General features: G+C 36.5%; 1 protein-coding gene across 1 annotated transcript in view; it reads right to left on the reverse strand.

The window, feature by feature from the left end:
- Positions 1–3,358: 3,358 nt before the first annotated feature.
- IL13RA2 (interleukin 13 receptor subunit alpha 2) overlaps positions 3,359–15,962 on the reverse strand; it is a 29,178-nt gene continuing 16,574 nt past the window's right edge. The window contains exons 2-9 of the mRNA XM_032756248.2: positions 14,996–15,147; positions 13,782–13,935; positions 13,130–13,250; positions 10,013–10,197; positions 8,889–9,034; positions 7,309–7,453; positions 4,577–4,695; positions 3,359–3,479 (exon numbers count right to left, since the gene is read on the reverse strand). Of these exons, the coding sequence (XP_032612139.1) occupies positions 3,429–3,479; positions 4,577–4,695; positions 7,309–7,453; positions 8,889–9,034; positions 10,013–10,197; positions 13,130–13,250; positions 13,782–13,935; positions 14,996–15,147 (1,073 nt within the window). The 3' untranslated portion in view covers positions 3,359–3,428. The remainder of the gene's footprint in view (positions 3,480–4,576; positions 4,696–7,308; positions 7,454–8,888; positions 9,035–10,012; positions 10,198–13,129; positions 13,251–13,781; positions 13,936–14,995; positions 15,148–15,962) is intronic.

Genomic DNA, 15,962 nt, shown 5'->3' on the forward strand with positions numbered 1-15,962 from the left:
TTTTACCTAACAATTATAGCCATTGAAAGCATACACTAAGTCATATGGGTTTTATACCAAATAAACAAAATGTTATTTTTGGACTTTAGGGGACCTAATGTCTAAAAGATTAATTAGGTCAGAAAAAGACATAATTTATTATTTAATTTTGGAAAGTTTGCCAGATATCAAATCCCAGGTTACCAGCATAAGTCACTCATTTAGCCAAAATAACTCAAAAATTTTAAAAAGGCAAAAACCTTTACTCACTGAGGGAAGGCTGTGCTTTCCAAACAATTTGTCTCTTTTCTTTCCTTTCTTTTTCCTGTGCTGCTTGTTGTAGCCATGTACTGAACATATGAGCCAAAACACTGTCTCCTGCAGGGCTGATGGAGTCGGGGTCTCAGGAAGCTTACCTTGTGCAGTAGCGCTATGTCCTCCTGGAAGCAGGTTATTTAGTGGTGCATTTCAGGCTTCATTCCAGTATGTGGCTCTTAAGAGTAAGAGCCAGCTTTTCCTCAGGTAGGCTAATTAATGGAAACACCTGCCCTGATGGGGTGGGGCAGGTGGTGGTGGTGGGGAGATTATGTCGGGGTGTGCTGAGGTCCCAGTTTTAGGGGCAGGAAGGTGGGAGTGCACCAGCTCTTCATCCTGAGCAGGCAGGAAAGTGATCTTCCTATCATGCCACTGTTCCAGGGCTCATGACCTTCAGTTTGAATAGACTTTGTCCTTTGGCTTCTGGCCTAAGGATATGAGGCACAGATAGACCCCTCTGGCAGCTACTGTTACCAGTGGTGAACCCATACGGGTCTGCAGCAACCTCAATTCTTGCCTCCTCAGAAGAAAGAATTTGACTGAGGGGCATAAGGCTGAAGAAGAGACTGAGGCAAGTTTTAGAGCAGGAATGAACGTTTATTTAAAAACTTTAGAGCAGGAATGAAAGGAAAGTAAAGCACACTTGGAAGAGGGCCAAGCAGCCAACTTGGAGGTCAAGTGCCCTGTTTGGCCTTGGACTTAGGATTTTCTGTGCTGGCTTACTTCTGGTGTCTTGCATCCTTTTCTGGTGGAATACCCCTGTACGTCATATACCAGTTAAATTCTGCCATTTTGCTCTTAATGTGCACGTGTAAGCCCACGCGCCCAACTCCTGAAGATCTTATCCAAAGGGGCTGATCACCAGCTTCATGTGTTTCCTATCTATAGCGAGACTGCCTTTCCCCGGTGCTGGCTGTGAGCAATTGTTATTTTAGAGGGATGGTTAACAACTGCCTGACCATCAGCTGATGGTCACCTGACTTTTCTGGTGGGGTGTAGGGGGAGCCCTCTCTTGCCTTCTCATGCCTGACTAGCTACCTACTGTAACACTATCACCAAAATGAGCTTGGGGCAGAGCTTCCTCCTCCGGTCTGACAACTCTTGTGGTTTGTTTGCCTTCCATTGCCAAGCCACTGCCATTCTGTGTAGGGAGGGTGAGTTGGGCCCCATCCTTCATGCAAGCCCAAGTTGTTTGGGCTCATTTTCAGTGGGGATGGAGCTACCATGTGAAATACAAAAAGCACTTTCTTCAAGTGCATATGCACTGGCGCCCAGTTCAGAGAACCTCTGTTGTGTCCAAAACAGTGGAGTGGGGGAGTGGGAGTTGACCCCTCTCTCCAAATCCATTCCTGGCTGCTTTGTGCAGGGCCCAACTATATCCAGATTTGGTGCTACTTGATTCCATTTTGTTGGGGCAATTCTGATTGGGGCTTCTAGGTTTATGGTAGACAGTCCAGAATTCCTTTAATTAGTAGGGCTTGTTGTGAATGCACTAAACAAGGGAATTGGAAGAGTAGGTTGCCAAGATGCATGCAGCCCCACAGGGTGAGGTTGCCTGCCATATCTCTACCTCACCTTGACCTCTCCACATCACATTCCTCCATCCTCCCCTACACCCTTCAACTCACTAAGAACAACTTTAGCAAGATCTAGTTTGACAGCAATTGCCAATCACATTGCATCTTAATTTACACTATCACAGGAGTTTTAATGTTTAACAAGGACAAGTCTACTTAGGGAAATGGCGGTACATCCTACCATTGATTACAAGTGATAGTAAAGGATGGCAATGATGAGCACAGCTGTGGCTACCCTTCCCAGGAGCTTACCTCCTCTGCATTACATTATTTTAGCATTTTTTATTCTAAAATACTGCTATAAATCAGTGCTTTTCAAATTGAAAGTGCAAATGAATCATCTGGGAATGTTCTTAAAATGCAAATTGCTAACTGAGTAGGTCGGGGTTGGAGCAGTTCTAATAAGCTCCCAGGTGATGGCCACTCTACTATGAATAGTACTGAATAGAAACTAGTCCAAACAGAAGCTTGGCTCTTGATTGTAATCTACAATCCTGATTGGAGTCCATCATTCCCTAAGTTTTAAAGCAATTATCGACACCTAGGTTGTGACACACCCTAAAGGTTGGTTGTCCTTTTAGAAAGCTTCTTACTAATTTCAGAGGTTTGTGCCTTTTGGTCCGTGAACCAAAAACACACATCATCAGAAAGTATAAGGAAACTCTCAAGTTTTACTGTGTAGTTTGTGATTTCCAATTTTTTCAAATGATTCCTAATCATTTTATTACTTTTAGCTTTTTAAGCACTGCATTCTTCACACATTTTTCTTCATGAAATGCAAAGAATATACTTAGGACTATGAATGTGTTTAAAACTTCTTGCTTCCTAATACTTTTCACAGGTTACTTTTAAAGCATAACAATTTTTTTTTTTTTGAGACAGAGTTTCACTCTTGTTGCCCAAGCTACAGTGCAATGGCATGATCTCGGCTCATTGCAACCTCCGCCTCCTGGGTTCAAGCGATTCTCCTGCCTCATCCTTCCGTGTAGCTGGGATTACAGGCACGTGCCACCACGCCTGGCTAATTTTTTGTATTTTTAGTAGAAACGGGGTTTCACCATGTTAGCCAGGCTGGTCTCGATCTCCTGACCTCAGGTGATCTGCCTGCCTTGGCCTCCCAAAGTGCTGGGATTATAGGCATGAGCCACGGCGCCCAGCCTAAAGCCAAACAGTTTTATTCATACTGTATACTTTCATCCCAAGTGCAGTTTAAAACAAACAACAACAAAAACTAGAATCCTATTTTCCAAGATCTGACAATATCTCTGTGGCTTAGTGCAATCTGTGAAGTCACACTGTTTTATTAATACATCATAAATATAAAACCTGACTCATACCTTGATTGGAGAACTACATGCAGCACTCTCACTATGAATTTATGAGAAAAGAAACTGTTAATAGAATCCAGGAAATGTAATACTAGCTGAGGCTTTGAGTACTCAAAAGCCTATTTAAATACAACAATATTTAAAAATAAGATGTATTCAACATTTGCAAGAAAAATTCAGTTTATTGAGACTCATATTGAACATTTGGCCATGACTGGAAGCTGTTGAGTCAATACCATGTCTCTTGATATGGAAAGTCTTCATGTATCACAGAAAACTTCTGGAATTTAGAAAGAACTCTGTTATTAACAAATCATCACTAATAACACAAACTATTTCACTGAAGATTAACAACTCAGAGAATAAGCACAAGAGCATTCAGCAAACAAAGTGAAGCATTCTATACACATTCGCTTTTCTCTCTATCTTGAAAAGATATGGCATTGAGATACCTTTTCTCAGCTGGGCTCGGTTGCTGGCACCTGTAATCCCAGCGCTTTGGGAGGCCAAAGTGTGAGGAATTGCTTGAGCCCAGGAGTTTAAGACCAGCCTGAGCAACATAGCAGGACTTCATCTCTATAAAAAATCTAAACATTAGCCACTGTGTCTGGCTAATGTTTAAATTTTTTATAGAGATGGAGACCCACTATGGTGGTGCATGCCTGTAGTCCCAGCTACCCAGGAGGCTGAGGCAGGAGGATTGCTTGAGCCCCAGATACCAAGGCTGCAGTGAACCATGATTGCACCACTCCTCTCCAGCCTGAGTGACAGAATGAGACCCTGTCCCAAAAAGATATTTTTCTCCAGGTTACAACTCCTCCTTAAAGCCTCCCAACCCAGAGTGGTCCTACTGTTTTGTGAAATTCTATAGCATTATCTGCACGACTCAAATGGCAATCATCTAAAATCATCTCAAACGTTATATTTTTTTGTATGGATCCTGTCTCCCTCAACTAGAGTGTGTGCTCCAAAGGCAGGCACCATGTTTTATCATTTGTATGTGTTCTTGTGCCTGTGGCACAATGGTAATATGTGTTTCACTCTATGATTATTTTAATCCTCTCTTCTGTTTCTCCCAATCCTGCTTTTCTCTTGTAACTCTTTCCGTATACCATTCTCTAATCTAGGGTCAAATAGTATTTCATGTTCTAAAGTTTGATTTCGACAAAAGTAAATCCACCTCAAAATGTAGTCTTGTAAGCTTAATTTTTAAAAATTGCTGTATTTTCTGAAGATAACATCATAATCCATACAGAATCAATTGTACACCCACAGCGAACAAGCAAAATTATAAAATGTATCTGCATCAGTTCTAAGTGCAGAACGTTTTAAAAATCTCCTATCTCAGGCTAAACATCATAATGTTACACATCTTACCATTTTCAGGTAGGTGTTTGGCTTACGCAAAAACAGACTGGTTACAAATATAACTAATATTAAGATGAAACCAAATGGTACCAAGAAAAGTGGCACAGTTTTCTTCAATAGGTCTTCACCTAGGATTAAAAATCACACAAAAAGGGGAAGTGTTAGACATTTACCACTATTTTTGAAACTGAATTATTTTATAAATACTTAAGAACTGAGTTAAGCTTGGAAACCCCTGTCATATTTGCCAGTGCATAAATACCACAATTGTGTTTGAATATAGCATTCCTTTCATTTGTGCAATTTTTATATACAAAAGTACTTTACTGAACTGTGACATGTCTTGTTTTCACTTAGAAAAACAACTTCCCAAAACACAATTCTTATTTCCTGATATGAGTTTGTTTATATTTGACCTTGTGAATTCTCCATTTAAAAATGACAAAATATTAGCCAAGTGATTAAACAAACATGTCCTGTGTGTCTCTTAACTCTCAGTAAGTCAAACGTGTACTTAGATCATAGAATACTGTACCAAGCAAGAGGTATCCTTCAATAAAAATTCCTGTGTGAGTAACGGAAATCATCTTTTAAGGTTACCTTTTTAAAGTTGTCTCATATTTTGAAGACCAAAGGGAGGGATAAGATTTTTCTTTTCTTTTTGATTTTGCTTTGTTAGTTTAGGGATGGAGTTTTAATGGTTCTTCTGCATAGCAAGAAATGAGCAATCACTAGGCAAACTTAAAAAGCAGACAAAGTTTGGTCTCCCTAAACTAGTACCTCTCGCTTGTTTTGGAGTAATACAAAAGATCTTGAATCTTAGCCACACATCTACAAAGCTCCCTTGATCCCACCTTTTTCTTTGTCCTATTTCCTCACAATCTTGTTTTCTATTAGAAAATTATCAGTCAAATTCACATGTTCAGAGAAGATTTACAAGAATATAATCCAGAGAAATTACTGATGTAAGTTATCTGTCATGCAAAATTAACAGTGGGAAGGCAGGAAGCTCATTTGCTGAAGTTCTACTGGCTTTCCCCATACAGAGTCAATCCTGAGAAGGACATACTTTTATTTCCAAAAATATTATTGTCCTATTTTTCTATAACTTGAAACATCCAATAAGAAATGTCCTAAAGAACTGAGACCACATGCAACTCAAGAAATTCCTTGTTTCTAATTTCAAAGTCATTAAGATTTTATGAAGAGGGCTGGGCACAGTGGCTCATGCCTGTAATATCAACACTTTGGGAGACTGAGGTGGGTGGATCACTTGAGGCCAGGAGTTCAAGATCAGCCTAGCCGACATGGTGAAACTCTATCTCTACTAAAAATACAGAAATTAGCCAGGCGTGGTGGTGCATGCCTGTAATCCCAGCTACTCAGGAGGCTGAGGCATGAGAATCACTTGAACCCAGGAGGCAGAGGTGGCAGAGAGCCAACATCATGCCACTGCACTCCAGCCTGGGTGATAGAGTAAGACTCTGTACCAAAAAAAAAAGGAAAAGATTTCCGTCAAAGCAAGAGAAATCTTAGGCATCACTATCACTGATAAGATTGCATGTAAAATACAGAAAAGAATATATTTTTTGAGGATATGGCTAAAAACTCACCATAACCACTTTATACAATGCATTGACTAATGACAAGATATAGTTCAGGACATAACTTTAGTTTCCTGATTTTTTAAAACAATGACAAAAATGAAAAATACAAAACTAGTAAGTCTTCTTTCTGATTCCGTATAGCTCTTGGTTAAGTTTTCCACTGTCTTGCTATTTTTTCTCCATAATCCTTAGTGATTATATAATATATTAGGCTTCTCATTTATTGCCTATCTCTACCCAATTGGAAATAAAATATAAGCTCCCTGAGGGTAGAGATTTCTTTACTGCCATATCTCTAATGCTTAAAAAGAGTCTCATACATAGTAGGTGCTTAATAAATATTTGATGAATGAAAAGGATCAATGATACCACTATATTCGTAGGGAGATAATAGAGATTCCACTATAGTAGAACAACATGAAAGGAGATGAATGATTGATAGATATGCTAGTATCTGTCTGTATCAACATCAGTATATTTATTTAGAGCTGCATCTATATCTGTGTACCTGAAAGAGCAATGCTGAGTTGATTTCCTTCAATTTTGAACATTTATTAGTAATTTCTACTCTTAAAGCTAATACATTGTGAAGCACAATCATATTTTACCTCATTCTTTAGGCTTTTTAGTTTATATTGCTATGTAATTTAAATGACTTTATCACAAATCACTTTAAATCAGTGTTGGAAGTGAATGGAATGAATATGTATTTTACTATTCATGACCTCTTAATTAGAAAAATATTCCTTTGGAACAGTACTAGACATCCAGAAACAAATGTATGCTGATCTATACTTGCTTTAAGATTTCTGTTCTCCTGAATACTGAAAGCATATGAAAATATTGATTAAAATACGTTCCTGCCAATCCCTCAAAAGAATGAGCATATTATCTATATTGACAGAAAAACAAGAATTTTTATAATAGAAGTATAACAATATTCCTAGTCCTGACTGAATGAATATTAGACTTTTAATAAATCTTTATTCAATTGAAGTGCTTGCTAACTTATCCTCTCTGTTCATAGACTATATGGGAAAGTCCTTCACTTTCGTAATTACAAAATACACTGAAAGAAAATTAATTTTGCTAGCAAAGAGCTCACTATTTAGTTACTGTCCTTTTAGCTCATACCTTCCCAGCATTGTTTATCACTCCACTCACTCCAAATTCCGTCATCTGAGCAATAAATATTCACTTTGCTTCTTACTACAAAGCATAATTGTCGGGTTTCATTTGTTGTTTTCAAGGTGTACGTTTCATTTTCAACTGTAGTAGTCTGAAAGCCAAGGACAAAATCAGATGCCATTATTTGATCTAGTTGCAACTAGACAGATTCCATATCTGTCCCTTTCAAAGTGGGTTTTATTACATAAAATCTATGCATCAAAAGACTGGAAACGCATAATCCCCACAGTAATTGGCTCTCTGTATAGTGGGGGTTTTAAAATCATTGTTTCTTCCCTTCTTTATCTATATTTTATTTCTACAGTGGTAATGGATCACTTACAGTGAAGGACAGCATGTGTGAGAGGGCAAAATTCCTAGGTAGGCTTGGTGTTTATAACACCTAGTATGTGGACTAGTGTCAAATTTCCCAGATTCTATGAAATGGAAGATGCTACGTACATTCAGTTACCAAAAGACAGAGCCAGCATGTGAATGTTATTACTATGGAAACTATAGCGTTCATATATTAATATATAGCTTTTTCTTTTTTCCTTATTCTTATTTCCTTATTCTGATTGTTAATAAGAATAAGGAAAACCTACATAACAATGCTCAGGGCTTGGAATAAGAATAAGGAAACAAAACCTGTATACAGTGCTCATGGCTTGGTATGAAACCACTGCTACTGTTATGAGACTATCTCAAGGCTGGGTGATCTCAGAGTAAAAAAATCACTGAAGCAATTATTTCAATTTTGCATTTCAAAGAGCTGAAGAATTTTTCTCATTCAATATAATAGCTTTTCCTTTGGCATAATTTATCTTAGGAATCAACATAATGTAGTGTAGACTTAAGTGGACTGGGAACCAGATCTGAAATCTAGTTCTAGCTGCATAATTTGATTGTAAGTGAATTTACATACTTGGGATCGATACGTCAATTCAACAACCAGTTTTCTTATCTGTTTATGAAAGGAATGAATTAGAACTACTGGCTCACTAACTTCTCTCTACCACTCTCTAAACTGGAAACTAATAAGAAAAAATAATATATAACAATGTGTGATTAAAGGCATCACCACATTGTTGGTGCTGGTGGCAATAATTAGTCTTGCAACCATTGCCTAATTCCCCAGCCAGCCCTTCTTGCCTGGTACAAGCAATTCTCTTGTAAGCCTGCCATACTGTAATTTTGACCTGATGGTTGTTCCTCAATAAGTGGTCTTTGTGGTTTTGTTTTTTAATTTTGTTTTGCTTTTACTTGAGGCCTCTCCACAATCCATCTTAAGCCTTCAGCAACTTTAATTTATTGACACAAAATTGAAAACAAGTGACTAGATAATCTCTAAGGTCCTATGTAACTTTAAAATTGGTATCATTCATTATACTTTTGTCCATTACCTTATTTGGCTTTCTGGAAATTGAACTAAGATATATGTCATGTTCTTTCCCTCACGCGGATGCAACTGATTTTGGTTCTCACATTTGCTATTTTATTTAAAAGCCTGTAGTTACGATTTTCCCAAATAAATGCAATATTCATACCACCAAGGTAGTATCATCTTCTCTGATCTCAATTTCATAATCAAAACACCTTGCTGGAATAGGTCCCAAAGGTATGCTCCATTTCAGCTTAATTTCATGTAAACTCTCCCAAGTAAAAGTAAGATAGCCTGGCGGCAAAGGTTTAACTGAAAAGCAAAAGGGAAACATTTCAACAGGGAGATTGTTGAAGTTTAGCAGTAGCCTTTATCCAAAGCTAGGGACATCTGGTAACAGAAACCTCCAGGGAAAAACCAAGTGGCTCAGTAATATTCCCTATGATGTGTATTAAAATCAAAGTTGCTTGCCAACCAAGATGAGTTTATTAACAAACTTGGTTATTTTGGAAACTCACTTTTGACAAGTCACCCACTGACAAATATATAAGTCCAAGAGAAAAGTTCGAAGACCCAAATCATTACAACCATTTTCCATTTTGTAGCATTATAAATAACACCCACAATCAGTAATACTACTACTTTTACAAATAGATAACCCTTATTTAGTACTTATGCTATTTCAGACACTGTAAGTACCAAAGATGTTACATAATAATCTCATTCATGCCTCACAATAAACCTATCAGGTGGTCCTCTATTATCCTCATGTTACTACTAAGGAAATTGAAACAGAGTAACTTGCCCAAAGTCACACGACTAGAAAAATGGTAGATCTAAGATTTAAACCCAGGTCTGGCAGACTCTAGAATCCATCACTCTCATAACTATTAGAACTGAAAATATAGACTCAATAAATATCCAGCCATTTGTCTATTGAGGCCTGGGAAGAAGTATCTTCATAATTAATCCATCACTAACACTAGACAAAAGTACTGTGTAGCAGACAAACTGAAGATGGAAAATAAAATTGTGAGTTCTAAATGAAAATGATACTTAAACCTTTATTCAATTTCTTATCTTTCATCCTTATATATTTAATAACAGCCACCTCATACACTCTGCTGACTCTCATTTTTCTGTCTTTGCATTTCCATAGGTCTCTGTCTCTCTCTCTGTCTATGTCTCTCTCTCCTTCCTTCCCTTTTTCTCTCTCTCACCCTCTCAAGTGGTTGTAAATGGCCTAAACTAGAAACAATGAATTTGAAGTTGTTTGTTGGTTTACATCACCTATATTTTGAAGCTGAAAAGTGAAATAACTGGATCTGATAGGCTTGTTCTCTGATGATCCATTAACACAAATATAGAAATCTTTATAGTCTGATGCCTCCAAATAGGGAAATCTGCATCCAATATTTTGTCCATCAGCCTTGATGTAATCAACACACTGTAATGCATGATCCAAGCCCTCATACCTGTAAAATGAGTGTTGTGATAATTGTGTTTAAATAACAATCTCTTCTAGTATCAAGGTGCTTCATTTTCAATTATATTAGGATACCATGTCAGTTTAAAAATCATTTAATAATGTACAATATTTATTAAGCACCTACTGTATGTCAGGCACTATGATAAGCACTAGGGAAAAAACAGTAGGGAAAGCAGACATAGTCCCCGATTTCATGGAGCTTACAACTTGTTGGGAGTCTTCGCAAAATCTCAAAGACAAGGATTCTTACTTGTGTACTTAGGTTATATTGATTCATCAACAAGGTTTGTGAATCAAAGAATAAGATTCCTAGTAAGAAAACCTGTGATTTATATAAATAATCCTGCATGATAATTGCCTTTTAAGTTATTTTACTGGGGAAGTTATTTTAAAAGAAAGCAAATTTTAAAGCAGACTTAGAAAATATTATGTTTAATAAAATGAATGAAAATCTGGAGTATACAATACACATCAAGAGATAAACCTCAGAAAAGCCAACTATAGGAGGGCAAAAGGAAAAGAAGGAGTTGTTTGGCAAGTAAATGTTTAATTTTCTCATCTATTAAATGAGAAACGTTACCATATCATTTAAAGTTAATCCTATTCCAGTAATAAAGCTAAAAGGAACTAGGAGTGATTCCCTACTAAATTTGAAAGCAACAAATGCTTGCTATTTTCCTAAAGAATAGCTTGCAATGCAAACCATGACATTATCTGTAAAAGCAGCCAAAATCCCTGTTGAAATGAGGCCAATGTAGCAGCTGATAAGGTGCCAGTACACATATCTGGACTCTACTAAATTAACTTTATGCCAACTATTTACTTTAGGGAGAGTTTGCAAAATTGTTGTCTCTGGGTTAGTTCACTTGATTAGAGTTTGGGAGACTTCAGTTCCAGGCTTAACTTCATACAGACTTACTTGATGCCAGCAGGGAAGACTTTATTTTCCAATCTCTAAAATGTTCATGTTTATTCCTCCCTATTTCACTACGATGAGGATCAAATTATATCAAATATGAACTACAATGTACACGAGGGCAGAGACTTTCTCTTATTCATGCTTTTGTCCTTTTTATCTAGAACACTGCCTGGCATTTAAAAGATGCTTAATATTTGTTGAATTAATGAACAAATAATTTAGATCTTTGAAATTTACCTATCCAATTCCAGATGAGGAAACAAAAATTCTAAAAGAAAAAATTACTTGCCCAAGGCTGCCAAGTTAAATGATGCTAGAGCAGGGATTAGAACCCAGATCTCAGGACTGTTAATAGTTTATAGCTTATCATTTATCTATTATTATTTTCTAAAGAAAGATGCCATGATAATTTGGCACTAGAACTCACCAATAGTAATGCTTAGTCCTCTCTTGATTTGTCCATTATTTAGTAAATGCATATGTTTGGATAATTACCTATCAGTTTATCAGTACTATCACTTGTTTCATCTATGTAATAAATATTTAGTGGTAATCTACTACGGGTATAGTACTTTGGAGGTAGGCAAGAGAAATATAATAAACAATTCATGCCCACCAATCCCTTAAAAATTTAACAAGAGACAAAGCACACATATATGAGAAAAAATTTAAATGCCATCTGGACAATAAATAATTACAAGCTATAAAAAAAAAATAGTTCAAGGCCAGGCGCAGTGGCTCATGCCTGTAATCTCAGCACTTTCGGAGGCTGACGTGGGCAGATCACTTGAGGTAAGGAGCTTGAGACCAGCCTGGGCAACATGGTGAAACCCCATCTCTACTAAAAATGCAAAAATTAGCCAGGTGTGGTGGCACATGCCCATAATCCCAGCTGCTTGGGAGGCTGAGGCATGAGAATCGCTTGAACCCAGGAGGTGGAGGCTGCAGTGAGCCGAGATCGCACCACTGCACTCCAGCCTGTGTGACAGAGGGAGACTCTGTCTCAAAAAAAAAAAAAAAAAAGTAATAGCTCAAGAAAAACAAAACAGAAGTTGACATGATCAGTTAAAGGTTAATGAAACTGGGAAACAGATGAGCCTTGAAAAAAATGGGTAAAAATTGGTGAAAGAAAGATAGAGCCAGAGGGCATTCCAGAAGGTAATGCAAACAAAGGTATAAAAGGCAATAACATGGGTGAGAAAAAAATGTAGAGATGGATCTAAATGGAGTGGAGCATTCACATTGGTAATAGTAGACAGTATGGCAGCCTAGATTTTATCCTGGGGCAATGAGTAGACACAGGAGGTTTTTGAACAAGAGAGTGGTGTATGAAAATGGCAATATAGGAAGATAAAGCTGGCTAGAGTGTGCAGAATGAATAAAAAGGGGAGAGATTGGAAGGGGAGAGATTGGGAGCAGAGCGACCGTCATTTGGGAAGCAATGGCAATCATCCAGGTGTGGAATGAGGGAAGCCTAAAGTAGAGCTCTTACAGTAGAGATGGTAGGTACTTAACAGATGTGCAACCTTGCAAACGAGCATCAGAATATGGTGATCATGTTGCCCTAAAACAATTAAGAAATTAAGGAGATACATGAGTCACAATGGCCAAGTTTAAAAGCTTCAGTGACAGTTAACAAAGGAGGGAGTCAGAAAAAAGATTCAGTTTAATAGCTAACTGATTTTTTAAAAAAACAAGAATATAAAATATGTCAAAATTGTTTAAGTTCTAACTTCATCTATCTAAAGGATACAAAATTAACCCAGTACAGAAACAATTATTGCATTCCTTATATCACTCATAGAATACCTTCCAGTAACTACATCCTAAAACCACTTACACCCATTGAAAACCTCAAATAATTGTAAACAATTATCATCACAAATACAACTCTGACAAGTATAATGAATTTAACTTAGTGAAAATATAGTTACTCATACTATCGATTAATTTGAGTAGACATTTTTTAATACGGAATTCTAATTATAAAAATACTTACCAGTAAAACAAGTTGTAATTGGTATCAAGAAGTACACCTATGCCAGGTTTCCAAGAACAGAGTAAATATTGCCAGTTGTAATATACACAATCCATATCCTGAACTTTAGTTTCTGGAATTCCTAAGGAACAAATCAATTGTGAATGCTTGAAAGGCTTGGTGATGAATCATTTGTGAAATCATTTCGCAATTTTACTTCATTTCCTATGACCTCTCCATTTTATTTTGCAATCAACATAACAGGATTATTTCAAAAGGAAGTTACTGGGAATCACTTCATGATAAGAGGGACAGGCGAAACCAAAAAACATTTGAGGGCTCATTTACTCATATTAGTATAAGCATATGCAAAAGTAGTAAATTGATTATTCTAGGATGCTCTGAGCAGATGAACAAATACTCATGAATGTTTATTAATATGACCCCAAAACTGGCAACTAAATCAATAAAATAATATGCAGGTTTTGCCAAAGGTATTTGCTGATTTAAAGAATTTTAAAAGCCTAATCACCAACTACAAGAAAGATTCTATTTTGTGCCACACTGTCACAGGATCTATTGTGCCTACAGCCTGGTACATAAGATCAAGGGACTTATTCCCAAATGAATTGTTCTGATAGTATTAAATATGAAAAGAGAGCTTTGTTTTAACCTTGTGGCGATATCTGATAAGTAGTTTCTGCCCAGGAACTTTGAACTTCTGATCCATTTGTGCATTGCCATGGTAAAAGCGTGTGTATCTTCGCTTCAATGCCCTTGTTAAGATCAAACCCATCTTTGTAATGTAGATTCTTAGTAATGATGGTCTGTTTGACAAAAAGATGAGACAAAGTCAAGCTTAGAAACCTCCACGGTATAGTGAGCTATATTAATAATACTAATAAATCATTAATTCCCAAAATCTAAGACAATCCTAGAGACTATTTGATACAATGCCACAGATACATTTCCAAGAGAGCTCACCTCTGTATGTCATATCATTTGATGAGATCATTTGAATCTTAACATCTAATTCCAAATAAAAACAAAAACTTTTAGAAGGGAAAAAAAACTTTATGGCAGAAACTTGAGCTATATCTGCTTGGAATCAAATAGATAATTTTCATATGGGCACATTACTTGGCAAATCATGTCACATTTCAAAATATAATATGAAACCTTCAAGAAATACAGAAAGTAAAACCCTGGAAGTAACCAGAGAAATACAGACAAATCGTGAGCTTCTGGAGGACAAAAATCATTTATTATTTATTCATATATTCCTGATACCTAGTAGAGTGCCCAGCACAAAGTTGATCAATAAATGCTCAATTTGAATTGTCTCTTGAAACTACCTAGCTGAATTAAAGAGGTAACAGATGCCATCTACAACAGAAATCTTTGAATATAATGTTGAGTACATAAGTAGTTAATAATTCAAAACATTTTCACTGAGCTCTTACTAAAATATATACAACAAACCATAATCCTGCAACCCTCTGTGGGAAGGGTACGAAGATAAATAAGCCTTGTCTCCTACAGCGGAAAAGGTCACAGTTCAGTAGCATGTATAAGGCCCATATCCAAGAATATAAGCAATTGTAAAATACAGTGAAATGCTCTTCTAGTGAAGTGCTGTTCTTCAAGTTCATATTGCATGAGACCGAGTTTGTTTTTTTTTTTCTTGTTCTTCCAATGGCAATCTTAACACTGGATAGGGTGAAAACAGATATAGCAGGATGCATAGGAGACAGAAGCGGACATGGAAGCTTTTTATACTATAATTAGAACTATTGAGATATGGGAATTGGAGAAGACACTGAAGTCAGGAATCACAAAGTAACACCTGATGATCACTCTGATACGGCAAATGCGTGCTTTACTTACCGTCCATGTTTCACTACCAATGTTTCGGTATTTTAGTTCATATTCCACTGTGCATTCCTTAAAATTATCCAGAGACAGTGGGGGTTGCCATTGCAAATAGAGATAACCTAAATATCCGGGATCCACTATCTCAAAATCCTGAGGAGGGTTAACTGAAATAAATCAATAAAACACTTTTATTTTTTCAGTATTTTATGACAAATATTGCTAAATCTAGTTGGCTTCCAAATATCCACCAATTGATTAACAGATAAACAAAATGTGCTACATGCATACAATCAAATATTATTCAGCCATAAAAAGACATGAAGTACTGATTCATGCTACAGCATGGATGAACCTTGAGAACATTATACTAACTGAAAGAAGCCAGACACAAAAGACCACATATTGACATAGTTCCATTTCTATGAAATTTCAAAATTGACAAATCCATAGAGAGAGAAAGTAGATTCGTGGTTGGTAGGGGCTGGAGAGAGAAGCAATGCAGGGTGACTGCTTAATGGGTTTAGGGGCTGTTTTACAGGTGATGCAACTATTCTGGACTTTGATAGTGGTGATTGTTGCACAACTTTGTGAATATACTAAAAACCAATGTATGGCACATGTTTAAAGAGTTAGTTTTGTGTAAATTATATCTCAGTAAGGCTGTTAAAAAATCTAGATGACTGCTATATAGTTGTTCCTTCTTTGAGAAATCACGTATGCAAAATGTGACTTTGTCTCACTAGGTATTAATTTTTAGAGAAGCAAAAAATTCAATGTGGCTTTATATCTGTGGTCATGTACGCCAGAATTTGGTCTAAGACAGGAACATTTTATTACAAAAATCTGTCTAACAGCAATAACAAATCAATATAATACAAATATATGTATTTTAATTATATTAATTATAATATAATATATAATATAATAATATACTATAAATAATTTAAATTAATTAATAATAAAACATTAACATTATATT

Source organism: Hylobates moloch, unplaced genomic scaffold, assembly GCF_009828535.3.
Source record: "Hylobates moloch isolate HMO894 unplaced genomic scaffold, HMol_V3 SCAFFOLD_7, whole genome shotgun sequence".
In the NCBI taxonomy this organism is placed as follows: Eukaryota; Metazoa; Chordata; class Mammalia; order Primates; family Hylobatidae; genus Hylobates; species Hylobates moloch.